Source organism: Lissotriton helveticus, chromosome 11 (assembly GCF_964261635.1).
Source record: "Lissotriton helveticus chromosome 11, aLisHel1.1, whole genome shotgun sequence".
Lineage (NCBI taxonomy): Eukaryota > Metazoa > Chordata > Amphibia > Caudata > Salamandridae > Lissotriton > Lissotriton helveticus.
In genome coordinates, this window is record NC_136072.1 from 602,285,562 (window position 1) to 602,313,472 (window position 27,911).

Consider the following 27,911-nt stretch of genomic DNA (forward strand, 5'->3'; position numbering starts at 1 on the left):
CAGAGGGCAAGTAGATTTCTGTAACATTTTGTCCCTTGGCGAAGTAGATTTTTAAAAAATATCCACACCCCTGATGGAATAGCAAGAAACCCCGCCTTTGCCATTCTAAACAAATCCAATTGGTTCTTCAAGATCAAGCCTGCAGATTCCTGAGGCACCACAGCAAGAAAGGGCACCAACAAAAACTGACTGGTCTTGGCTCCCCTTTGCTTTGTCAGACAGGAAGGAAGCATGACTGGGGAACGCAATATAGTATAAAAACAATAAGCAGGCCATTAAAGTTATCAGACAGCCCGTACCCACACTCTTAATATATTCATGGAACATATCTGGAATCAAGACAAAGGTCTTAGACCCTGCAGCTGTAAGGCAGGGTTCAAGTGATTTCTAAGGCAAGTAAGATCTAAGGCAGCTTCAAGTGATTTTGCTGCAAAAGACATGGGATGAACACTTAGTGCCTCTGGTGGGCTACATGAAGATTTCAAAATTTGCCACCCGACAGCAATAAGGCTCGCCCAAGAGGGGGCTTAGCAATATACATCTTGCAGCAACTGAATGTCCAAGTTAAAGTAATCCCTTCCAAAGTGAACTGGTGTGTGACAGTAATAATTGAGGGCTGGGCGTACAAGGAGAAACAGCCTTTAAAATTATTGAATGTTTATATCAACCCAGATCAAAAGTCAAGGCTGGCTGCCATTCGGACTCTGGATTCAACACTTCTGAGCCTGAAATTAGCTCACCATGCACAGTTCACAATTATCTCAGGGGATTTAATCGCCAACCTTTTCAGTACTCTCTCACATGATGATAATTTCTTGGCACAAGACATCACGTGGAACATTCCATTACAAGCAGTGCCACCACTCAGACGTAGTGACCAGCTGGGATCACAGCTTGCCACAACCCTAAGAGCCTCAGGGATACAGATCCACAATGGAAGACTTCTAGGGGACACACCGCCTGCCTGGACGCATTCCTCAAAAGTCATTTACTGTGATAGACCACACAGCAGCTTCATTCTCTCTTTTCCAATATATCACAGGTTTTAAAAATCAAATAATGTGAGGAAAGCGACAATAACCAGCAGATAACCGCAGTTAACTTCCAACCCGCTGTCCAGACTTCAGCCAATACTTTTATTGAATACCTAAAATCAGAAAATTTTAAGAGGCTGCACTAGCAAGTATATCAGCATGATAAAATCCTATTACACGGTACAAATCTTTTAGAAGAATATAGTTTTTCAATGACAACCACTATCAGCGACTGGGGAGTAATACTGCAGGATTCTGATAAGGCATGGCAAAAAGAAAACCTCCCACTTATTGTTAACTACCAATCAAAAAAATAACAGCATGTATGACAAAAACCATCATATCAGCAAAAAGGCTCTAAACCGGGAATCCCGCTTGCTAAGAAGTAACCCATTAATAAAGGAACAACAGGTCAAAGTAAGGGAATAGCTTAAAGAGTAGGAGGGCACTATGTTGACCAGGAAACAGCACTCAAGACGAGTTTTGGTCAAAGATTCTCCATACCTGTAATTCAAGAGACTCTAGGGACTTTTAGAACATAATTCATGGGTTAAGCAATGACAACACTGGGCTATATAGGGCAAATAGAAGCGACAAAAGATGGACCCAACATCTGCAAAAACATTACTCAACACGCTGCAGCAGCCTTCTTAAACCCATCCACCAGATCCACCCAGCATGGCAAAAAGAGCTCTCAGCAAATACGATGGAATGGATCCAACAAGGCTGTAGAGGCACTTAGACGCGACCAATCCAGTAAGGTAGGACCTAGAAGGATAGAAGTTGCAGAAGGAAGGGCTGGGTAAACTCAAGATGAGACATCTAAGCAGGGAGAAAGCTGAAATGAACCCAAAACAATTCGAATCAGTTATACGGAGGAGTCATTCTGATGGCACCCCAGGCCCGAATGGCCTCCCTCCTGCCTTGTACAAAAACGAATCCAGAATTATGGGCCAAAAAACTAGGCATACTTTTTAGTGCTTTGAACTTCCATTAAGCAGTTCTGGACTTCTGGCAATGGAGTAATAATCCACCCAGTTTTTAAAAGGGCTGAAAAAGGAGACCCCAGCACATTAGCGTCTCGTAGCCCTGCTTGATATTTATGCCAAGCACTATGCAACCTTAATGCTGCAAGACCTGCAAGAATGGGTGGATAATCTGGCATTCATTCCATGAAATCAAGCAGGATTTCACTTCAGCAAGGGAACTCTGTCAAACCTCCCCGCCTTGACTCTCTATTTCAATAAAGTATCAAGAAAGCATTATCTCAAGATCGACATTACATGCCTGTTTCATAGACTTTAATGTAGCATACAATAGGGTCCCCCGAACTTTACTTTGTGAAAGACTCGCCTGCCTTGGAATACCTCTGAAAACCCTGAGAGCTATCCAACTTCTATACACTGAAACGTGGTTGCGTGTTAAATTGGGCAACAGCTCTAAGCGCTCCCAGACAATCTATACAACCACTAGAATGAAACAAGGGTGTGTGCTTGCCCCTTACTTTTTCACATCTACCTGTCAAGCCTATCCACAGAATTGGATTGTGTAAATGCCCACCCACCAAACCTCAGGAGCCTTTGCCATCTGCATAATCTATACACAGTTTATTTACTCTTGATGACCATGACCCCATAGGTCTGCAACAGCTTTTAGATTAACTCTAAAGTTTCCTTAATTGGCACAAACTAGAAATTAATTGTTAGAAAAACGAAAGTGGTGAAATTTAGCAAGAAAACGAAAATACCCAGAGAGCGGCTGATAGGAGGTGTCCCACTATCAGTTCAATCAAAATATATATGAAGTGGGATACTTTGACACAAGAGAAACCTATACCGCAGAAATGGATTTAACGAAATGCAAAGTTGCTTCATAACATTCGGTTTTAATACCTTGTCTAAATCTCTAAAAGGTCTTATCATGGGACCCCAGCATAAGGATATGGAGGCAAAATGACTTCCATCAAACTCGTATGGGCGTGAACTAATGATGGGTCCAAAGGTGGCAAGGCTGCTGGACCTGCTAATTGCTAAAGCCTATTGGTCAGTACAAAGGGTTCCTAGTTATACATCTCAGGGTCAACTACGCTTAGAGTTAAGCCTGACAAAAACAATTGACTGACACAAAGTGTTCCTTCCTATAAATGTGCCACAGACTTAGAATGATGGAGGATAATACATTAGCAGCCCGTGTCTGGCTTGAAATCAATCAGTCAAAATCAATTTTTTGTCGAAGTCTCAGTTGCTGCAGGCCTCTGAGTTGTAGAGCGCAAGGCTATCAGCAGCGGAATTTAAAAGGATTATCAACAGATCTGCCAAACTTCTCTCCATGCAAGCAGACAAAGAGAAGCTGGTTGAGCTCAACAATTCCTGGCAAAGCTTTAACTCTTATTTTTGGTTAAAGCCACAAATATACTTCAATCTGTGATTTCAACATCACCTCAAACTTAAAATAATGCACCTTCGTTTAGGCATCCAGGCAACACTAAACCTATTCTTCCCGTGGCTAAAACCGGCTAAGATAAACTGCAGACTTTGTGGTGCGGACAAAGAAACATTAATGCACATCCTTTGTCTCTGCTCAGCATTGCTAGCACAGAAGGATGTTGCGGGGCACATTCAATCGGGCGGCTGTCCAGACTTGCAAGCAAGCCATTACTGCGGCACTCAACCCATTAAACACACAGCTTAATATCAGGGTGCTAAAATTTCAGGGAATTTTCAAAGCTAGAGCAAATCCCACATGTACAGTACTGGCTGGGAACACAGATCCATTGCCACTAAAAACTACTACAAATAGAGGTAAACCAGACCGGGCCAGACGTTGTAAATAAAACAAGCATTTACAATGCAATGGTTTCGCCTTTGGAAAAGTTCGAGCTATTGGCATTGCTTATGACATTTTTTTTTTACTTATAAATAAATAGCATTGTTGCTACAAAAAAAACTAACAAGGGATGGTCCTTTGTCCGTTTGTATGAACATCTCTTTCTGTCTGATGATATGCTGAGTGCTATAGGGCCTGTCTTTTGCAGTGTCTTGTCCTTTCTTTGTGGGTTGCAGTGGCTTGAGGTGAGTGGTCCTTTCTTTGTGTTACCCCTAACGCTAATTGGGTGGTCTTAGGTTCCATAGTTTGATAAAATCATAAAATGGTGGGGCTTGTGCTGTATATCGATGTTTGACCGTCTAGGTCCCTTTTATGATCCCCTTCCTCAGTCTATCCCGGAGCGCTGCTCTGGGTGCCCCTCCACCGCCAGCTCATGAGTGAAGATCATATCAATGAACAAATGTTAAAGAGCAGCGCGAAAGTTGAATAAACCGAGTGCTACACCACATCGGTTATTCAGCGTGTTGACCTCCTCGTGCAAGCGGGGGCACAGCAGACCTATAATTGCAGCTCAGAAGTATGTGTGGGGCCAGGGAATGGAAGGGGTCGCTAGAGCAGTGTCATTCGTGACGGTAGCCCGCACTGATGTTGCATGCAGCTGGGTCCTCGGCGACGGTCGGGACTGCTCCTGTGTTACGATCCTCTGTGCGGGGGGGGGTCACCCGGGTGCTTTGGGGAACGGATGCGCGGGCAGTGGTGTAAAGTGACCCTCATCCTCGTGCCAAGCAGCCGTGGCTGGCATCTCGGGCAGGGTGGGCACGGGGGCTTCTGTGCGGTCCGTGCAGTGAGCACCACACAGTGGGGTTTTCTTTAATGGGTTTATTTGTTGTTTTCATCAAGAGCGGCGCCTCGGTGCTCTTGTGACACCGGATACACAGGGGTGAAAGATTTTCACCTCTGCTGGAGACCCTTGTGAGCTGGGACTGCAGCGCCCTCTAGAGTCCTGGCACAGATGGCAGCTGTGTGCAGGGAGGGTGCGGGTCAGGGCGTCGAGGCGCCCTCTCTCTGCTCGGCAGGTTGGCACCCCGGGGCGCGCCGCCGGACTCTAACTGACCAATATGAAACTCAGAGCGGGCTCCACTGGACACTGGTTTCTAGGAGCTACATCGTCCTATGGCCTCTGGCTGGACAGTGCGAGCGTCCCCCGGACCCTTCCTCGGGGTAAAGTGTTCAACGGAGGACAACAGTTTGTACCCCCTCCCGCCAAAAAATCCACCCCAGACGACGCTGGTTAGACACTTAAGAAGCGTCGACTTAGGACCCCCCCCCCCCACCCCCGCCCGCCCCCACCCTCGCTGTGACCCCCTCCCAGCCGCGGGTCGCTGCCAATCACCAGCATCGGGCACTCTTATGTCGCTCTGTTTGATGACGGGTTTAGCAGCTACTGTGACATTATTCACCGGACGCCCCCTTTATTATAAGGACAATATGTCGAGGCCTGCGCCCCCTCCCACACCGGCTCCTTTCTGCAGGGGGGCTGCGCCCACTGGCCGAAGATGGCGAGGTGTATTTGCCATGCTGATGGCTGGCAGAGACGGGCACATTCCGCAGGCCTGGCACCCGGAGCGGACTCTCCCGGGAGGCCAGGCCTGTCCACGAGACCTAGTTTCGGGTGTGGCTACCACCGGTGCGGCAGGTGCAGTGCACCGGGGCCCAGAGCCCTGAGGGGCCCCTTGAACCGCGATAGTTGCCATATTTCACTGGTCCAACAGAGGCCACAGGGCTCACTTTCCTTGCTTGCACTGAGGCCCTCGCTTCCTTGCTTTGCCACTGTCTGGTTCTTGTATGTGCAGTGTCCACACACATGGAGGTATCATGCTACACGCGAGAGGGCCTGTACGACCTGCTGCCGTCCTTCCGCCTTGCCAGGGCGAGCTGGCATATGAGCATGCGCACTTCAGAAGGGGTGCCAGCTGCTTGTGCAGAGGTGCAGCCGCCCGTGCCAGCCTAGCACATCACGAGAGGCGCGAGATCAGAAGGGGTGGGGGATGTGCCAGCCGGAAGTGCTGCCTCAGCTTAAAAAGTACAAATCCTGCAAAACTAAAGTGTGTGTGTGACACTCCTGGCTCTGTTTAAGCCTGCCTTAGGACGTCTCAATAAATATACACAAATACTTTTATGATTACATGCACCGAGTTTATTTGCACGTGTGTGTGTGTGTGTGTGTGTGTGTGTGTGTTTGTGCATGTATGTGCCCCTTGCATATGTTCATGTGCTTCCGTGTGTGTGCGTGCTTGTTTTTGGGTATATGTTGAGTGGGATTGTGCGTTTAGTATGGGCGTCCACGTTTGTATGTGTCTGAACACTTTTTAGTCTGTGTGTGCAAGGAGCGTGTATGTGTTTGTGCCTGTATGTATGTTTGTTTGTACGCATGTGTCTGTGAGCACGTGTTTGTGTTCTTGTGTGTTTGGGCGCGTGTGTTTGTGTGGGGGAGCAGGTGTGTGTATTGCCCACACACTCCAAGTAGCACAATATTGCTTACACCCGCACACTGAGGCTAGAAGTTGTGAGTGTTTCTACCTCCGCCATCTTCTCCTCACGCCCTAGCGCTTCGTCTGAGGGGAGCGCTCAGGCAGCGCTGCCTGCCGCCTGTGAACCAATATTCAGCCTTAAAAGTCTCCTGTCTGCAGATGAAATATTAAATACCCGAGCTGTGTGTCATGGCGCTTTTATTCCTACCTGGCTTGATGTGCGAGCAGGGCCTGTTAGTGCCACATGGACAGGCCGAGGGAAAGACACGGAAGCGGGAGGGGGGGCGGGAAAGACACGGAAGCGGGAGGAGGGGCTGCAGGAAAGACACGGAAGCGGGGCGGGGGCGGGGGGGCATCCCAGCGAAGACTCCTCTCTGACTCACGGAGAGGACAATCGCGCAGCCCATTCCTAAAAAATACACTTCGAAACTGACCAAAACAAGGCGACCAAAAAATAAATAAAATAGGAACCGCCCACCGCCGCAATGACGACGTGAAAGAGGCGGAGAGGGAAAAAATGTCGGGAACGCCCCCGAATCTGGTCCGTGAATGACGGACAGATCTCTGTTCCAATGGCTAGCCTCCATTTATGGAGCTAGCCAATGGGACAGGGGGGCGTATTCAAGAGTCCCTAACTGAAGACTAGAGATTTCTCTGGGGGCGGAGCTTACGCTCTGTGCCCCAGGCGAAACCTAAAAAAACCTCAAGGACATCGCAGATCAACCCAGCAAGTAATAACAGGACCCGCAAGCAATATCCTTGAAACATGCACTTTAAAGAAATGCTCCTGAATGAAACATGTACCGACACAGGGTTCCTCTGGATCACTAAATCTATAAACATTTTTCAATACATCCCTTTAAACATACAGTTACGCACAGTCACTTTGTATTTTTATATACATTCAACCTTAAGATTGCACTTTTCATTAACTCTTTTGTAGAAACACAATTTTAATGCTCTTATTATTTTTGCCGGAGTAATGGTTTTAATTAACTATGCACTTTGATAATGAAAATTGAAATTTAATGCTGAAGAGAGGTTCAATAAGAGAAGTAGGGATAGTGCACCTTATTTGCAGTATCTATAACATTCTCTGGAACCGACACCAGAAGAGTAAGTGGGGGAGGGGTTAACTTCCTAGCTTTTTATGTTTACTTCGGGGCAATTACTTTACATATTGTTGGCAAGTGTAACGAAAATCACCAAAAATGTCCACCAATCTCTGTTCATTATAGAGTTTTTTTGGGTGAAATAAATATACACTTTTGTCAATATTTGTGTATAAGTTCAGTTAGGCTGCTCACCTTTAAGTTTTTCCGGGGGCACAAATAATAAGAGAACGTGGCCCAGGCCCTCCTATGGAGGCAGAATTATGCTTACTGAATCCAGTATCTCTGGACGGAAAAGGGCCCAGGCACGGTTCGATAATATGCGAATAACTTGACTTCTAGTCTAGTTTGCAGGAATAATTTGACATAAGGATCAGCAGGAGGGTCTAGCCACAGATAAAAGTCTCCACTATCAACAGTTTGTAAACATTAAACCATTGGAGGTTTGATGGGCATACATTCTCAGGTAGGTTTTTGACGGAAACTTCCCCTAGCCCCCATTGGCAAGATTGCCCTGGTGAAAGTGGTCATTCGGTCTTGCCTCCTGTGTTACTTTGCAAATTTCCCAGTCATCCCCCTCACTCCTTTTTTAAAGAACTGGATGCACTCCTCTGGTCACTTATTTGGGGAGCCAGCTGCAGGCGAGTCGCTTCGGTCAAGTTGCAGTTGCCGACCGACCAGGGAGGTCTGGGAGCTCGATCCTTCGAAGCCTATTTCCTGGCAGAGCAACCTCAATGGCAGTCCCACCGGACAGTTGGGCACTATCTCAGGGAAACAAAATCGGAAGCTGGGCCCCGGCCGCTGCGGACAATTCTTCCCCTACTCCTACCGGGGATCCCATAGAAGTGTCAATGTTGAAAGCTAGTATGGCTAGGATACATCGTATTTCCCGGGGTACTCCGTTCTATTCCCCTCTGTTACCCCTGGTTGGCTTACCCAGAGGCCCGGGCTATTACACGGCCAGGGTATTACTCACCTGGACCAGGCGCTCTCTTCTTGAAGTGGAAGTCCTCTTCTCGGAGGGCCAGCTTCTACCCTTTGCTCAACTAGCCGAGGAGAGCAGGCTACCTCCAGGGCAGTTCCCCCTCCACAGGCAACTCCTACACTCCTGCCAGTGCCTAAGGGATCTGTCCGGGGGTGAACCAACGACACACCCAGTGCTTCAGGACATACTGACAATGGGACCAGGTCATCGCCTGGTTGTTCAGGGCCATACGTGGGTTGTTCAGGGCCATACGTGAGTTGTTGGCCACACCGCTAGACACACTTTGCCAAAAGTGGGAGGAGGAGTTTGGGAGGGTGCTTCATGATAAGGAATAAGAAAAAGCCCTACAATTCCCAAAGAAAGTATTCCACAACTCACGTTTCAAGTACATACAGTTCTTCATTCTACATTGAGGCTATCTAACACTAACACAGCTCCAACGCCACTTCCCAGAGTCACAATTTGCTTTCCCCTGATATCAAATCTCTGATGCAACACTTATGCATATGTTGTGGTCCTGCTCTGCCCTACAACATTACTGGTGCGCCAATCACGCTACACTATGGGAGGTCACAGGTCTACAGGATATATTGACGTGGGAAGCCGGTTTGCTGGGCGTCTTCAAGCGCAGGAAGTAGCACAAGATACACATGAGCTTCGCAGCCCTAGCCCTACTTTTAGCCAAGCGCAATGAGACTTCACCGGCACGCACCCACAGCCCCCCCAGTGGAAGCATAGGTGGGGGCGAAGAGCAAGTGGGGCGTTGCAGAGGAGAAAGCACTTTGATACAAGAAGGTACGTTGGATTCGCTAACACCATATCTCCACACAATGAGCCCTTTTGCTCACACACTTCGGGCACATTTCTGACAGGGAACTTTCACCCCGCCATCTTAGGGATCATTTGTGATATCCAGGGGGGCACTCCTCTCTGCGGCGTTGATTACCCATCCCTGCAAGGGCTACCCTTCCCCAGGACATAATCAGCCCCACTACTGTCTAACACAATGGAGAGCCATAGTACAGTTTCCCCAAGCCTATTGAGCTTTATATTGCCGACGTGGAACTAGAACTGCAGCTGCCCTTCCTCCCTCCCTCCGCGCATCCCAGTGTTTACCCCAAGTTAACAGTTTAGTTTTGCTTATGGGTGAGACACATTAAAGCTACACCAACCACAGGGGCAACTTAAAGCTTTTAGGGCACCATCTAGCATTTACTGTATGCAATTGAATAATCTGCTATGCCTTTGGAGCACTACAAAGGTACTTCTTATGCAATGCACTTTGATGCGCACAATCACAATCTGTAATGCTCGTTATAATGTCCGAAAAACCCAATAAAAATAGTAGGAGTGATCACTTACTCTGATGTTTAACACAAATATATCTGACTTTCCTATGTGGCCTACATGTAACACTCATTAATTCTCAAGGATTTCTTATCAATTATAGCCACCTTGCTCCAGTTTTTTTAGGCGATTGCTCTTAACAAGCCCATACCCTTCAGGTGTAAAGTGGCTATTTCATTGTGGAGAGAAATACTCAAACATACCTAACTAAGAACAGATAATCCACATTTCAAGATGTTAGCAAATAATAGATATGTGCTGCATTAGCTGCTACAGAATGAGTATTAAGTAGAACACAATTAAGACGCCCTTTTATACTAAAGGTAAGCCTTTCTATATCAAATTGACTGATACAGATCCTGGTGGCAGCCAAGCTCACAGCAACCCAACAACTGTAGTCTCTGGTAATCCCTTCCATAATCATCTGGAACAATAAACAATGGAATAACAAAGTAGAAAGAAGGCTAAAATGTTGGGAGAACACTATAAACACAGAACATAATTGGTGCATTAATAAACATACAATACACCATGCCTTCAAAGACAAGTACAGTTGTGGAGCATCAAAAGTGATTGACTTTCCTCACAACATCGAGTTCTTTCCTCGATTCATGCAGTGTTCAGTCATAAATCTGTGTCTTTAAAATGATTCGTGTAAAATGTATTTGCAAACAGTGCTGGAGGAACCAGTTACTCTTCTTTTTGGGATTATAAATCAAAACTGCATCATCGGACTTATTGTTTTAGTGTACCAAATGTTGCAGAACAAATAGATACATATTTTGGTATCAGAACCCTACAATCATCTACTGGTGCTTAGCATCTGCAGGCACACGGTTTTACAACACATCTCTTCACTGAGAAAAGGAGGTTGGGAGTTGTCGCTAGGCAAGGCTGGTGCAACTGCTTTGGAGACATGATGAAGGAAAGTCAAGACTGACCTATTTATTGATTCATAGGCCTCTGAGCACATCTGTTTTTTTAACTGTTATATGTGCCACAGTCCAGAATGAGCATCCCAGACAGCTAAAATCCACATCTGTAATTGAAGGGATAAATCTCCCTAAAGAACCAGTTAAAGATGTAGAAAAAAGAAACTATTACATGAATATTTCAACAATTCTTAATGACTAACTGGGTGCACATGTACCTGTCCAATACCATTTTCATCTTAAGCAGCTTCAATAAGACAGCATGAAACAGTTTCTTACCTGAAACGTCTCCCACGCTGCTGGTTCATTTTTGCTCTTGGAGCTACTCCATCAACTGCCATGAAGAACACCTTTCTGGGTTTGATGATACGAAATAACACCTCCAAGTAATGAAAGATATCTGCAAATATCTTATCTTCTGTTATTCTGAAGTGAACATCCTCGTCATTTGGGTGAGAACACTGATGTATAATGCCATTCATGTCCAAGTATAAGTTATCAAATTCGGGAATCTAAAAGTAAATAAAACAATATCAGGTTATCATTTCCTTATTAACCAAATTACATAATCAGTATACAATCAGTATCTTGGGGAAAGAATCAAACTTCTTAAAAAGGACATTCTAATAAAGGTGGTGAAACAACGATTTGCTTTGATCAAATAGATGTAGTTTAACAGTTACAAAGCAAGAGTCAAAAACAGATCATAAATGGTTGGTTTTCCAAAAATCATATATCAGCTATAATCAGGGTAAAAAAACTACAGATCTTACCAAAATTATCTTAAAACATTTCCTTATTGAGAAAACTAGGTTTTGAGCAGCAAGTCAGAATTAGGAGCAATGGAGATGTCAGGCCAAAACAAAATATTTTCAGCATACATTTTAATTTTAGCACCCTGAGACACATACACCCACATTTCAAGTCAAATGGAGTAGTAGCTCCACAAGAAAAAATACGCTGATGATGTTGAGTTCTAACAGGTGCAGTAACATCCCACAACACTAAATTCTTTTCCATATACAGTTTCCTTCAACAAGAAACGGGGAGGAAAATGTGTGCAGAAAATGAACTACAATTGGGCAACCACATGCAGTAATGGACCTGGTAACTCAAGGTCCCTCGTGTATTTCCTTAATCCGGGCCCAGTAGCTCTTAATGAATGTTGACTGGGGTGGATGGATATATAAGCAGGAATCATTAACTCCAGGACCAGTATTTCCACCTTCAATTACCAGCACAATTCTTAAGGGGGTCCCAAATCTGTGCAAAATGGATAGCATTAACAGCAGCCAGTGATGAGCATGCTTTGGAGCCTCCTGGCACAAAAACGGAAGGGCACCGCTAAGCAACCAGAATGCTAGTAACTTCTTTACAAAAGCTGTTATTTACTTGGGTAGGACTTTTAGTAATGAGGGAACACCGAGCTTTGTGCATTAAGGAGGCACCATAAAACATTTCAGTTCCTTCACCAACTCCAAATGAAATTCTTTTAGTGGTCTGAAGTCCTCAACAAGGTTTCTTTGTATTTTAGAGATCCATGGCACTTCTTGTTGTCAAGGCAAAAGCACATCGTAATTCGTGTCTCCAAAGAGTCGGATGCTCAGGTAAGAGACACTCTTGCCAAGCGCCCCGCATGACATCAGTGCTTGCAAAAAGAAATTTAGGCCTACTAAGTATTTGGCAAAAGCGCCATCCACACACACTTGCATATTCAGGCTACACTCCTGCAGCATGCATATACAGTAGGCTAGACTACTTCCTCATTCAATCAACTGCAACACAGACTTGTGGACGCAAACAATCTGGCTTTGTATATAATCGGTCCACTCACCACTGCTAATTACATATACAACTGCTGGTGTTTGCTGACGCGCTGGAAAGAGGAATACTCCCAGGGTCAAATGATAGAGGCCCTTATCGTATTAATACTGAAACCCGGAAAAGTCCCAATGGAGGCGCTCTCCATGTTGAATGATGATCTGAAAATCTTTAGCCACGGTTTGGCGGCAAGACTGCTACCCCATCTTTCACACCTTATCCACACGGATCAGTAGTGATTCTTCCCCCATTGGAACACACTGTGTAACCTTCGCCGTTTGACACATGTCCTCCATGCACCTGACTTAGAACGCGACCAGTATGCATTTACCTTCCTAGACTTCGAACAAGCCTTCGATTCGGTGGGCTGGGACTACGTCCGGCAAGTATTACACAGGATCGGACTGGGCCAAAATTATATAAAATGGATTAAATTGCTCCAGAAGAGCCCGATAGTGAGAGTATGAACCGGACGGTACGCATCTACTGATTTATTATTGCATAGGGGCACAAGGCAGGGGTGCCCTCTGACCCCCTTATTCCTCGTACTTGGAATGGAGCGTCTAGCGTGTCGCCTTCGGCAGATCCTTCGTAGGTAAGGCATACAGGTTGGTCACACAGTACATCTGGTCTCGCTTTATGCAGATGACATGATTTATCTGTGCCGACAGTGTCTGGATCCTGCTCAACAGTTTGCAAGAATGTTGGGAATTATCAGGACTCCGGGTTAGCAGTGCCAAGTCGGCCCTATTCCCACTGGCACAGCTGAAGGGACTACCTGTAGACCAACTACCGAAGTCGGGATTGCCATGGAAGGTGGACAGCGTCAAATATCCCTATTTTCATATAACCATAGTGAGGAGCAGACCTACGATGTAAAGTTGGGGCGAGTGATTTGCAATCTGTGCCCCTCAATTGCATTCTGGAACACACAAACTGTCTTTGATCGGGAAAATGGTGCTCATCAAAATAGTAGTACTGCCTAGATGTTTGTATGTCCTGCAGGGAGCCATGTATGGGGTTCCCCAAAGGGTATTCCAGGAACTGGGATTGCCTACTGGTGGAACTTACATGGGCCGGCAAAGCATGCTGAATTGGGCTTAAAATCCTTACCCGCATGCGTGCGGGCGGAATTCCGCCCGTACGCTGGGAATCTGTAAAGTGCACTTTACATGACGAGCTGGGCTCGTCATGAGCGTGCGAGGAGGCTACCTCATGACGAGCCCAGCTCGTCATGAGCGTCAAAGGGGTTAAGAGGGAATGGGATATGGGAAGGATGGAAGTCTCAGATCTAGAATGATGCTATCTAGCGGCTCACCTGCAACACACAATAGACTGGTTGAATGGGGAGGACAAATGGGAAAGGTCGCTACTAGAAGGTACAAAGGATGGCCATCAGCTGAGAACACTGTTGATGAGGGGAGGGGGGATACCTGACACATTACCACATAAAATCTGACTACTAGGCCGCCTCTGGGAGAGAGCGCTGCAGAATGTGATGCAGCGGAAACCGTTTGCTCCGGACTTGGATCAGTGGAATATGCGCCTATTTGCACAGTCAATAGCAGTTGACAGATGGCAGGCAGGAGGTTGTATTATGTTGGCAGATCTTTACCCAGCGGGCCACTTCATCACCATTTAGGATGCAATAGACATTTGTTATTGGGTGAAGGACAGTTACTCCAATAAGCCAAAACAACAGCTGCGACACACCAGTTAGGGCCGCCGTTCCCTGAAGCACAGAACCCACACAGACATTAGAGACTATGCTATCCATGGCTGAAGGGCCTAGGTTTATAAGACTTATATTATGCATTGCGTGCAGACAAGTGCCGCTGCGAGTGGAAGATGCCTGGCAGTGTGTATGCGATGAGCCCATTAGCCCCAAAGACGGTCTCAAAATACACACAGGTGAGCTCAAAGTGTTGATCGGTGCTAGACTGAAACTGATACAACATACCACACATGGCATATCTCTCCACACGGTATGCACCTGTTACAACGCATTCGTTACTCCGCACTACCATTACAACGCGACTTTTATAACGCATACCATTACAACGCATTGCGCTGGGGGGCGCTATAGGATAGGGAATGGTATAATTTACTATCCAACACCTTCCCTAGGGTCCACGGGGACTGGAGTTAGAATAGTAAATTATACTTACCACTATCCAGCACCCCAAAGCGCTATGCGTTGTAATGGTATGCGTTGTAATGGTCGCGTTGTAATGGTAGGTAGTTGTAACGGTATGCGGAGTAACGTCATACATCCCTCCACACAAAAAGCTGCACACTATATTCACCACCAGAGATCAGAGATGCGCTAGATACGGGGCTACTGTGCCAGAATTCCTTCAAGTCCTATGGCACTGCCCAATTATTATAACCTATTGGATGGGAATTGTTGGACTCGGCCTCGTGGCGTGGTCCCACCCCTCCCGCATGGCGGGCCTGGGACGACATCAGCCCTCCGTCGACCTGCTGTCGACCCCCCTGAACACGAACCCTCGACGAGAGCAGCCCCCCTGGCAACCCACGGCTCTCCCCCCCTGGGACCCCGGCGGACCCTGCTCGCCAACACCGCCGGTCTGGCGACCATGCCAGGCCACCATTTCCGGCCCGACTCCATCTTGGGCCCATCACGTCCCGAGCACGTGGTCGCAGCCATCCCTGGCTCCGGCCTCAGCGAAGCCCCGACATCGAGGCACCAAGATCCTCCCAGGTGGTAGAGTGGCCACTTGGCGGAGCCCAGAAGAGGGGAGTTTCGAGGGGCCTCCAGCCGTCCCTGGACGCCTGGTATCGATCGCCCTTCAGCCTCCCTGGGCGCTGGCTCCACCCCCCTGCTGGGTGTCTGGACACCTTCATCCCGGCCCCTCTGAACCCCAGGCGCGAGGGTCCGGACATCAAAGGACTCCAGTCCTATATCTGGGCCAGCCCTGGATTAGTACTCCAGTTGTATCTTGGAGTCGAAGCCCTGCTGACCTTGTCGCGGCTGATCCTGATCCGAACTCTTGCACCTGGAACCTTCGAGGCCCTGCTGACGCTGTCGCGGCCTGACCACGCTGAACCACCTTCGAGGCCCTGCTGACGCTGTCGCGGCCTGACCAAGCTGAACCACCTTCGAGGCCCTGCTGACGCTGTCGCGGCCTGACTAAGCTGAACCACCTTCGAGGCCCTGCTGACGCTGTCGCGGCCTGACCGAACTGAACCATCTTCGAGGCCCTGCTGACGCTGTCGCGGCCTGACCGAGCCGAACCACCTTCGAGGCCCTGCTGACGCTGTCGCGGCCTGACCAAGCTGAACCACCTTCGAGGCCCTGCTGACGCTGTCGCGGCCTGACCCCCTTGAACTATCCACGCACCAGTTGGTGCCAAGACTGTCCCGCTACCCCCTATCCCCGAAACCAAGACTTTACGGATCCCTCGATCCTTGCCGGCTAACCTGCAAAGGACTTGCCTTAATTGCTTACATAAAGACTCTTGTGAATATTCCTCCTGTGTGGTGTCCATCTGTAAGTAGTGTGATTGCTCAGCTGTTAAGATTGTAGGAGAGGAGCCTCGCCAAGGAGGCCTCCCTACGGCGCTCGGCCTATTCCATACAGAGAGGTGGGTCTCGGGGCGGACAGTCAGACACCTTCTGTCTCCCCTGGGGTCGCCTTTCCAACAGGAATGTTAACCCAAATGAAACATGTGACAGGGTGAGATATACCTCAAACGATTAAAACAGTCTGTGTTGGGCCTGCTCCTTGACAATCCAAAGAAAAAGTTAAGTAGACAATTCACATTACTGGATCCCCTTTGCTAAGGGAATGGCAGGAAGACCTGCTGGAATGGGCCTGGGCAGAGGAGGCACATATGGGAAGAACCCACCAAGAGGAGAAGGTGGGAGAAGATCTGCTTTCCTAGGGCGTTATGACGCAAGTGCTGTTGGAACCCCTGGAAGGTGTGGAAGGTGACCAATCCAGAACTCGCTGTTAAAGTAATGCTAAATAGCAGAGTTGTTGAATAGGGGGAGGAGAGTATTTGGGAAGATCATTGGCTGCACTTATTGTTTTAAATGTAAAAGACCTGTGGATGAGATTGAAAGTACTCCTTAATGTATCGACCAATAGAAGATTAAAAGCTATGGGAGGGCGGGGGGTAAAGATGACAAACATAGGTATACACTTGCCAATGGAGTTCTGATTTGCAGAAGAAATGGAGGACAGTGTTGGCTCCACATGGTCTTGATGCATGAATGGCCTAAATGCTCAAAACTAACATTCACATGGGAGCCTAGGGGTATCCTTAGGCAACGGATGAAAATGAACAATTTGACAGTAATGTGCTCAATGTCTGACAAACTGAAATCATTCTCATAAATTATCCGTTTTTTTTCAAGACCAAAACTGGTTTTATGGTTCTGGGAATGCCCAAGTAGACCATTTACTTTGGACCCGTACATTAGAAGGCCATCTAGATACAGGAAATCAGACATATGAGAAGAAGCCTAGTGAAGAAAGAAAAGGTTTCTTTGGAGATTGAGACTTCTCCGATGATATGGCCATGGGAACGGTTTTAAGAAGGCAAGATGTTTTCAGTCTCCCCAGACCTTATAACAGTATGATCGAATCAGAGAACTAGATGGGGAGATGGTGCTGTGAAGAATTTACGTGGGGAATATGCATCCCAATAGAAGTGGATGCGCACATGAATGGCTTGCAGCTATTAGACAGCTCTTTTGCCTTATAACACTTGCAGAGGGACAGTAAATATCATGCTTAGCTATAATTTACAGAAAGGGTGTCATTTTTCAACATAACTTATTTTCAGCCTACTTAAAAAATGATTACGAAAAATGCATAACGGGAAATGTCTGTTGCAATGCAATTAGGGAGCATAATGTAATTTTTTTACTTGTGTTCTGGGTGTGGATATTAGGGGTTGCTGAGTGGAAACTTCAAAAGACCCAGGATTTAACAAGTCCGACAACTTTGCAAAATGCTGGTGTATGGTTATGTACCCTCACCTTGCCTTTCCGGACTCACTGTCAGACGTAGAGAAAATCTCCTCACAGGGATTTGTTAATAAATAACCAATGTTACTAAGGAAGTTATAATTCGTTTCTGATTTTAAAAAAAAAGACAAAGCTGCATTCCAATGCTACACTCTACTGAAAACAAAATAAGTAGAAAGACAAAAAAGTAAGGGGCAAAATAAATTTCCAACAGGTTTAAAATAAATTATAAGGGCACAGCATTAGTCAAAGTTGAGCCCTGCTATTTATCTGAAAACAGGAGCTACTAAGTAATATTTAATAATCGCTCTTTGCTCTCTACTCATTTTCTGAAATCACACTAACTATAGCCCCAGAGACTAGCTTCTGTTCTGTGAAAAAAAATGTATTCAGGAATACAATTCTTTCATATTAAGTAAATATATAGACCATTCAATTGCATCACTTCACCAGGTATAATGCCTGACAATTCACCAAGTTCCTTCAGACTCATTGTATGTTGGTCAGTATTACAATGCGCTCCAGAGGTATGCCTGTATGTGCCTTAAAGGATTTGCCCAGGTATTCCTCATAACCCAGCATGTGTGAGAGAACTCCCACAACATGCAAGAGCACACCCACACGTCTACACATGCACATGACTACACAGAGATAGATATCAGGGTTCCTTTCCACCATTCTCCCTCACCTTCAGGTGAACTGTTGAAATAAATCAGCCATTTATTAAAGGGAAGTGATTGGACTTAAACACAATGCAAATCAGCAAGTGGTTATCAAAGAAAGAAGACCTACTGACAAAAAGCAGCAGATTACCTGAGCTGTGGCGGTAGGACGAGTACTTCATCTGGCTAAAAAGTAGGACCTTTAAAATACTGCCTTAAGATTATATGATCCGGTCTACAGATCTGTGGTTGATAAAAAGTACGTCAAAAGACTAGAACCGGTTAGAGAATGATTCATATCCCTTGGTATTCAAGGGTTGGTTCTGTTTACTACTACAGGTCTACAATGGGGCAACGAACTGATGTCGGCAGACAAGCTGAGAAGGTGGAGGCTGTCTAGTGGAGCTGTATACTTAAACTACAAGACCCAAAGAGAGTGCAATCACCCAAAAGAAGGAGACCAAAGAAATGTGGGGACTCATGTACTGTCTCTCCTTAAAAGGAAAGAATTATCAGGGACTGTGCAACAAGAGGAAACCGTGTGAAAAAGAGCGTGAAAACACAAAGGTGTTGAGTGGAATTCTTGCAAATGCCTCAGCCACTGGCCATCATTCAAGCTGATTTCCAGCTAATTATTTGTCCCTTCTCTATGCCACTCCTAACAAGGAACAGCCATATCTAAATGAGACATGATGCTGCTCTAATAGGAAAAGTCCAGCCCTAACTGCCAAACCAGGTGCATGTTAGATTGGAACACAAGCAACCCTAGACTAGGTCTGGGCTCTATCAGGTCTCATCAATCAATAATGAAATTTGTAAAGCGCGCTACTTACCCGTGAGGGTCTCAAGGCGCTGGGGAGGGGGTGGATGGGGTGCTGCTACTGCTCGAAGAGCCAGGTCTTGAGTAGTCTCCTGAAGGTAAGTAGGTCTTGGGTCTGCCATATGAGGATGGGGAGGGTGTTCCAGGTCTTGGCGGCGAGGTAGGAGAATGATCTGCCGCCGGCGGTCGCTCTTCGGATGCGGGGGACGGTAGCAAAGGCGCGGTCAGCGGAGCGGAGCTGGCGGTTCGGGGTGTAGAAGGTGAGTCTGTTGAGGTATGCGCTGGTACAGTGTCGTGGAGTGCCTTGTGAGCGTGGGTGAGGAGTTTGAAGGTGATCCTCTTGTTTACAGGCAGCCAGTGCAGGTCTATCAGGTGGGGTGTGATGTGTGGCTGTGTGGGATGTAGAGGATTAGGCGGGCAGAGGCGTTCTATATGCGTTGCAGTCGCTTCAGCAGTTTGGCTGGGGCTCCCGCGTAAAGGGCGTTTCCGTAGTCCAGCCTGTTGCTAACGAGGGCCTGGGTGACCGTTCTTGAGTCGGTTGGGATCCGCCTGTAGATCTTCCGGAGCATGCGGAGGGTGTTGAAGTAGGAGAATGAGACGGTGTTGACTTGCTTGGTCATGGAGAGTGGTGAGTCGGGGATGTACCCCAGGTTACGTGCATGGTTGGTGGGTATTGGTGTTGCTCCCAGGGCGGTCGGCCACCAGGAGTCGTCCCAGGCTGAGGGGATGGAGCCAAGGATGAGGACCTCCGTCTTGTCCGAGTTCAGCATTAGACGGCTGTTCTTCATCCATTCGGCGACGGCTTTCATTCCTTTGTGGAGGGCGGTTTTGGCTGGTGAGGGGGTCCTTAGTGAGGGAGAGGATCAGCTGTGTGTCGTCGGCGTAGGATACGATGTTGAGGTCGTGCAGTCTAGCGACGTGGGCGAGCGAGGCCAAGTAGATGTTGAACAGTGTCGGGCTGAGGGATGATCCTTGGGGTACGCCGCAGATGATCTTGGAGGCCTCAGAGCGGAAAGGGGGGAGGCGGACGCTCTGGGTTCTGCCGGAGAGGAAGGAGGTGGTCCATTCCAGAGCCTTATCTCGGATCCCTGCGTTGTGGAGGCGTTGCGGAGGCAGACCGTGTCGAAGGAGGCTGATAGGTCCAGGAGGATGAGGGCCGCGGTTTCGTTTTTGTCCAGCAGGGCCCTGATGTCGTCGGTGGCAGCGATGAGGGCGGTTTCGGTGCGGTGGTTGCTGCGGAATTCGGACTGGTACGGTTCCAGGATGTTGTTCTCCTCGAGGTAGCGGGTCAGATGTATGTTGTCGGCTTTCTCGATGACCTTTGCCGGGAACGGGAGCATAGAAATTGGTCGGAAGTTCTTGAGGTCTCCAGGGTCCGACTTGGGTTTTTTGAGCAGGGCGTTGATCTTGGCGTGCTTCCAGCTCTCAGGGAAGATCGCGGTCTCAAAGGAGATGTTGATGGCCTTGCGGAGATGGGGTGCGATGGTGGCGCTGGCTTTGTTGAAGATGTGGTGTCAGCATGGGTCTGACGGGGAGCCGGAGTGGGTGGTGTTCATGATCTTGAAGTGTCGTCGATGTGGGTCCAGGTGAGCAGGGGGTCGCTGTGGATGGTGGCCATGGGGTCTGAGGTGTCGTTGGTTGTTGGGGTGGTCAGGTTGTCGAAGCAGTTGTGGATGTCGGCGATCTTGTGGTGAAAGAAGGTGGCAAGGGAGTTGCACAGGTCTTGGGAAGGTGGGATGTCATTGGCGTTGGAGCTGGGGTTGGAGAGTTCCTTCACGATGTTGAAGAGCTCTTTGCCGTTGTGTGCGTTGTTGTTGAGGCGGTCCTTGAAGGAGGTCCTTTTGGCTGCTCTGATGAGGTGATGGTGTTGGCGTATGTCGGTCTTGTGGGCTGCTTGGTTCTCCGGTGTCTGTCCGCGGTGTCATTTCTTCTCTAGTTTTCGGCAGGTTTGTTTGGAGGTCTGGAGTTCTGCGGGGAACCAGCTGGCATTCTTGGTGGTGTGTCTGTTGGAGGGTTTCTTGAACAGGGCGAGAGTGTTGGCGCAGTCGTCGATCTAATGCCTGAGGTTGCTGGCGGCGGTGTCGGGGTCGGTGGGGTTGGCGGGCGAGGGCAGTGTTTAGCTGGTCTTCGGTGATTTTGCTCCAGCTGCGGCTGGGGACCTGTTGGGTGTGGTGGGTTTCTGGAAGGTGAAGTGGATGCAGCGATGGTCGTTCCAGTGGAGTTCGGTCGTGTGGCTGAAGGAGACGTGGGGGCTTGCGGAGAAGATGGGGTCAAGCGTGTGGCTGGCAGAGTGGGTGGGCACAGTGACGAGCTGTCTGAGTCCGAGGTTGGCGAGGTTGTCGTTCAGGGTGGTGGAGTTGGTGTTGTTATTGTTCTCGAGGTGGAAGTTCATGTCTCCAAGGAGGATGTAGTCCGTGGAGGCGAGGGCGTGCGTGCTGACGAAGTTGCGATGGAGTGATAAGCAGCTCAAATACTGTGGCACAGAAAGCATGGGATACATCTTATCGACATACGCAGTGCACTTAAGGCAGAGAGAGAGTGGAGTAAGTGAGTAGGTTATCCTCAGCAATACTATAAATGTAGCCTAACATCATGAAGCAAAACATGAAGGTGAAGCTACTTCGCAAGTTTTGGGGAACTCTAAAAATATTTTTGGGTGTGTGTTTTTTTGTTTTTCTTTTTATTAAACATGTTGGGGGGTGTTTCGACTGAAGGTGCCAAGGACTGATCTGTAATTTCCCAAAACAAAATTACAAAGGAGACCATGTTTCTTTTAAAACCTCACTACCAAATGAAACTACCCATTAATCATCCCGTCAACCTTCTTTTACACAAAATTTCAAAAATCTAAATTCGTAACTCTATTTAGCTGCTACATGGCCATGAGTAAGCTACTCACCCCCTCGCTAAGGTGAGCCAGATTCTATCAGGGTAAGCTATTTTTAGGGCCTACGTGACAAATAACAGCTTTTCTTTTCACTCGCAAAGTGAATGAGAAATAAAGATGCCTTTAAACCTAGTTAAACTCTTGTCAAATTTGCTCTGCATTGAGGTCAAAAGTCAGTTTATCTTCCAACATTTACGTTTCTTTCTCTTACTGTGAAGTTATAGGATTTGGTAAAGTGAACTGTGTGACAGTCATGCAGCCCAAAGTGTGTAATATGGAAGGCTGTGATATGTCAGCCTTTTTTTTCTAACAGCATTGAAATGGCTAATAAATGAACTGTACAAACAATTCTAAATATATTTCAGTAATGTTTTGGAGAAAAAAAAATGGATTGGATGAAAACAAATCAGAACAGTTTACTTGGTGATGTGCAAATGATAAATCTTTTGCTGAAACCCTATTTACAAACATTGTTTTTACGCTATATAGTTATCAGTAAAAGTGCATGTTACTAGGAAAGCTTGTGGACATGTCAATGGAAAATGTGCTGTCTAAATGACAGTGTAATACCACATCATGCTTTAGTAATAGGTTTATTAAAAGTAAGTTTTTAAACATGAACTGAGAAATATTCATGCATCTGCCCTATTGACAATTACATTAGTGAACTAAGAGGCAAGTCAGGTGTCTTGTGTACCCTAAACGTGGGCTCGATTCTTATCAAACGGAGCAAATTTTATTCCAATAAATCAAAATAATTAAAAAGTTTTTGGTACGTCATAACTGCTGAACTCTTATATTTCATGGTGCTCTTATATGCGATAATGAAGAAAAAGGCAGCTCCATAAAATAGAATATTTGCCTAGGATCACACAATTTGAAACCCGTTTACGGGTTAAGTACATTACAGTTAGGTCGACTAGATTATTCAAGTTACTAAACCTGCAGGTCTAGTAACATTTTTATGATTTTTCAAGACCTGCACTAATGTGTTCTAGCCATAGTAATAAATAATTTAATTATGCGAATTAGAGTGCGTACCCGATATGCAAAAACCACAAGACAGTAAGATCAGTTTTCACACAGCCTCAGGTAATACTGTACAGAAAAGGTGGAAGACAACTATGAAAATGTTACATGAAGCACGGTACACAAATTCACAAATCATGTGTCAAACTTATACGTGGAATTAGAAAGAAACAACCCACAGTAGAATTAGATTTATTACTTTTAAAATGCAATATTCACTACTTCGGACATCTTGAAGCTGAAGGGAACAAAATACAATTTAACCAGTAGAGGAGAGCAGGCAAGTGGTCTACTGAGAAAATGCAGATGTGGAAACAATACAAAGACAAACAATATAAGATATGTGACAAAGCATTTAGCACCTTCAAAAAAGTGATAAGAGTTAAAAACAAGGAAAATATGGTATGTGACACAATGGCCCCACAGACCCCACCAGAATAATCTGAGCATAACCGACAGATGCTAGAGCAGCTCATTCATGTATGCTGGTCTGCCTGAAAAACTGCAATTTGATTTTGATGCAAATGTAAGCAAACATGGGTATAAAACTGACAAAGGATCCATTACTGGTGCTACTAGATGCCAAGCCTGAGACCTACGAGGTAGATAAAGGTGCCAACAAGGGATTCACTTTAAAACAATGTTGCTATGGCAATGGTCATTATTAGTGATGCCTGGGAGTGACATCTCAAGTAAATTGATGATTCTTTGATATATAGAACATGGTTTAAAGAGAGAAGTCCATCTCATAGGCAGGTGTATACGTTTTCAAATTTGTATTGTATAAAAAAGAAAACAAATATGGAAAAATGTACAGGGGTTTTAAACAAATAATATCTTAGTATATTTACAGTGTCAATTAAAATGTAATCTAAGTTTCCTAAAGGCTTTTTGACATATGCCAACGTACTAAGTATCCACTTTCATACATACAACCAGAGAATATTTGTCTTTTGAAGAAACAAAACTTAACGTGTTATAAATTATCCAGACGGAAGATGGGTTGTGTGCCGACATTTCGGTCTCACTTGGTAAACATCCATGAGACCATAATCAGGACTGTTATTTCTATGAAGATGATAGACCCCCCTATGAGGCCAGAGGTAGATAATAGCCCGCGGTGTATGGGAACAGAATGTTCAGTAAATCCAGTAGAGGGACCTGGATGTCCAGCAATCGATCTAAATAGAATGATAGAAGACCTGCATTGTCTACAGCATTGGTTTTCTCTTAAGGCTGAGACCCAGAGGCCTGCAGAAACTTCTCTGTCCGAATTTGCTGACTAAGTGTTTTGTCATTCACTGTAGAAAGTTTGCTGGACATTCAGATATAGTGAACAATCCGTTCCCGTTCACCCTAAGCTGCTGTCTCCCTCTGGCATCTCATAGGGTGTCTATCATCTTCATATAAACAACACAGTCCTGATGATGTTGCCTATGAGACTGACTTTCTCTCTTTAAACCATGTTCTATATATATCAAAGAATAATCAATTTACTTGAGATGTCACTCACAGGCATCACTAAATATTGACACATGCCATAGTAACATTGTTTTCAAGTGAATCCCTTGTTGGCCCCTTTACCTAACTCAGTCACCAAAGCCCACAAGGGAAGACTCGGACGACCCTTTTTTTATTAGAAGATTGAGACCTTCGTCACTAAAATAAGAATATTAAATTATGCAGATATTGGTAACAGTGTAAATGATGGTTTACAAATAGTGGTAGCCTCCAGACATGCCACCTATGAACATTTGGTGACACCAAGTTGTGTATGTAGCGCTGATGGTGAAAAACTCAAACAAAGTAATAGCAAAATCTGAGGATTAAGACAGATATTTGTTCTTTCTTACTCTAAACCCACAATGAAGTAGTAATAGTTGCTGGGTCAACTGCCACATGGCCAGACTTATAAAGTACTGGGCTCTCGAGTCAGCTCCTTATTAAAATAGGTTGGATGTAACGCTGATTGCTCCACACCTTCCGAATGCAAAACTGAACTAAATTCATTGCTTGACACCAGAAAAGTGTTTTATTCTGTGATGTGTTCATTTTGGCTGTGCTGTACAACAAATGCTGGTCTGTACCAGCTCCTTGGCTATCTTATAAAAATGTCAAAAACATTAATCCAAACCTAGACGAAAGACAAAGCCGGAAACAAATGGAACAACGGACCAAATTACAGTTTGAAAAACAAAAAGACTTTCCTGGAGGCATGAGTAAATGTAGATATTACTGAGACACTGAAAGGTGTGATATTAATTACTGTAATTTCATACCTGTTTAGAACAATTTTGCTGCACAAGACAAAAGTAAGGATTAACAATGTTAAAATGCCACGTCTCTGGTTTGCATTTTAGGCACTGGCTCAACATCCAACTCTCAAAAGGCAAACAAGTTGCTCAAGCCTCAGTGTTTTGCGGATTGGCTGTTGATCCGAGCTTCGTCTAGTGTCACCTGTTAATTTTGAACAATAGACTTATGTCATACTATTTTACGGACCATTCCTTTCCTGGGGTGGGATTGAACACCACTGCATGTGCGGGAGAGATGTGACCGTGACCAATATAATTTGATTGCTTCTAATATTATTATATTTACCTTAATATTACTGCAGGAATCATGTATTTACATTAGTACCTGTGCGAGTTTCTGGGACATGGGCTCTATTGTGGACTGGTAGGACATGTCAGCTAAGGTTACCATATAGCTCCATGTATACACCATGTATTTAATTTGACGGCTTAATACATTCTGTGACTTATTTCATGTTCACAGTTCACTAGATCCAAATCAGTTAACACAATTGATAACAATAATTTGAAATCCTTAACTGGAGAACTGTGTAACTGGTCTGGTAACCTTAACCTCGGCGGTTTTGCTAACCCACTAATGGCTGGAAGGAGGTCGTATGATAAAGTTTCAATTACTTGCCAGTTATTATATCACTTAGTTTCCTTCTTCCTAGCAACGATCATTATACAGCCGCTAAAGGCATTAAGGTCATGGTGTCGAACTGTCGATGTGTTCAAGTGGGATAGTGACAAACGTTGTCTTCAGAGTAGGTGGTGCTTATGTGCATCTTGAATGAATGGGAAATGATCACGTTTTCTTTTCTTAGGTAAATGAAATGGTAGCAACAAAGTGTCTGTCTTGAGGGAAGGGGGCGCTCACCTAGTTGTAGTAAGGAACGTAACCAGAAAATATGTAACTCCTGCCAAGTCATGAGGGGCGTGAGTGTGTCTCCTGCCAGGTTTACAGGGGACATGACAATCATTTGTCAGATCCAAAGGGAGTTCGTCCCATGTCAATGCCGGGAGAATTCCAGTCCCAAAGGAAATAAATCCCTATCAGGTCCAGGAGATTCATCGCAGCTCCGATGAGGGGAAAAGAGGAGGACGCGTCCTGAATGTCGGGCGAAGACGAAAAGGTGCAGTGCTACCTACAAATAAGTCAACATTAAGATGTATATCTTAAGCGAAACGTGGAATGTTTCAGACGTGGGCAACCAACTCCCAAGTTGCTGATCGAACTTTTAAATATGCACCAACTACATCGAACAAACATATGCTCGATCTGTGTTGGCGTCTGTATTGTACACACGTAGGAAAGTCCCAACGCAGTCAAAGAGGTGAGCAAATAATGCCCCCCAAAGAACACAAGACATACTCTTCCAGTCTAAGAGAGGAAGCGAAAAGTGACAACAGACGCTCTAGGTAGAGAAAGTAATTGACATGTTAGTCCCCAAAGCGAGGGAGTCTGCCAGTGTAAGAGAGCAATTGTAACTACATTTATCTAGCGCTTACTACTCTGACAAGGCGTCGAAGCATTTTAAGGGGAGTAGCACGCTACTCCGGAATTCAAAAAGGATTAGTGGTTGAATTAGTATACAGAAATATAAAATTAATTTGAGCGAACAGTGTTTCCAGAGCTGCCGCTCTCATTGCTTACCTGGTGCTCCTTCACCACCTCGCTCAGACATGGGTACCTCTCTGAGATCCAACGATAGAACTTTGGGACTCCCATGGTGTCGGCGTCTCACTCTCCCTTTCAGATGACTCCAGGCCCTACTAAAGCCGCTGTTGCCCGAAAACAAACACAGAACACTGCCGCTTCCGGCGCGGCGCTGATGACAAGTTCGTACAAACACGGCTTTCAGAGCGACTGACGGTAAAATGTCATTATTTGACGTAGACGAAGGACACAGGCTTGGCAAATGTGGCGGCCATCTTCACATGGTCTCCGGTTGCAAAATATCATTAAAAACATGACCACACAGATCCGGTTATTTTCTTTTCAAATCAAATAAAAGTAGATTGATGTAGAATAAGTATGTTAATTAGACTTATTGTTGATGATATTTTAGTTTTCAATAGGTCTAACAAACAGCACAGTCTATGCTGTGAGATGTCTACACTGATTTCTTTGGATGCAACCATTCTGTTAAGAATTATCTTTCTTTTAATGGTACAATTGAATTCTTGTCTGTATTCATGTAAAGAGCATTCACAACATCAGTTTATGGCCGGGACAAAGCTTGTTGGGTGCTGCCTTGAATGGCGCATCATCCATACCTGCCAATATTTTAGAAGCAGAAAATGGGAGATTTAAAGCAAATATTTAGGATAACGTATTTCCCCCATTGACTTCTTTTGAAGCAGAGACAACTCAAGGACTGAGACAGCCAAAATAAAGGCATTTTTAGCTCAAAAGAATTAGGAGTTTTGTGCCTGAATTGGGCCTATTGGCATGCATGATCATACATACATGCCAACATTTAACAACAGAAAAAGGGGAGATTTTGAAGAAAAGAAATTGGGGGAGTATTTTCCCCAGTGTTGTGTATGCATGCGCTCTTTCTCATGTTTACTCTCGCGCTTGTATTTCTTTTTAATTGTACCTCGTGCAACTGTTATCTTTTAAATAC

General features: G+C 45.8%; 1 protein-coding gene across 2 annotated transcripts in view; it reads right to left on the minus strand.

The window, feature by feature from the left end:
- Positions 1–27,131, minus strand: part of XRN1 (5'-3' exoribonuclease 1) — a 1,049,234-nt gene extending 1,022,103 nt beyond the window's left edge. For both annotated transcript variants that reach the window (XM_078666417.1, XM_078666416.1), the window contains exons 1-2: positions 26,936–27,131; positions 11,047–11,279 (exon numbers count right to left, since the gene is read on the minus strand). In XM_078666417.1, the coding sequence (XP_078522543.1) occupies positions 11,047–11,279; positions 26,936–27,010 (308 nt within the window). In that variant the 5' untranslated portion in view covers positions 27,011–27,131. The remainder of the gene's footprint in view (positions 1–11,046; positions 11,280–26,935) is intronic.
- Between the last annotated feature and the right edge of the window lie 780 nt (positions 27,132–27,911).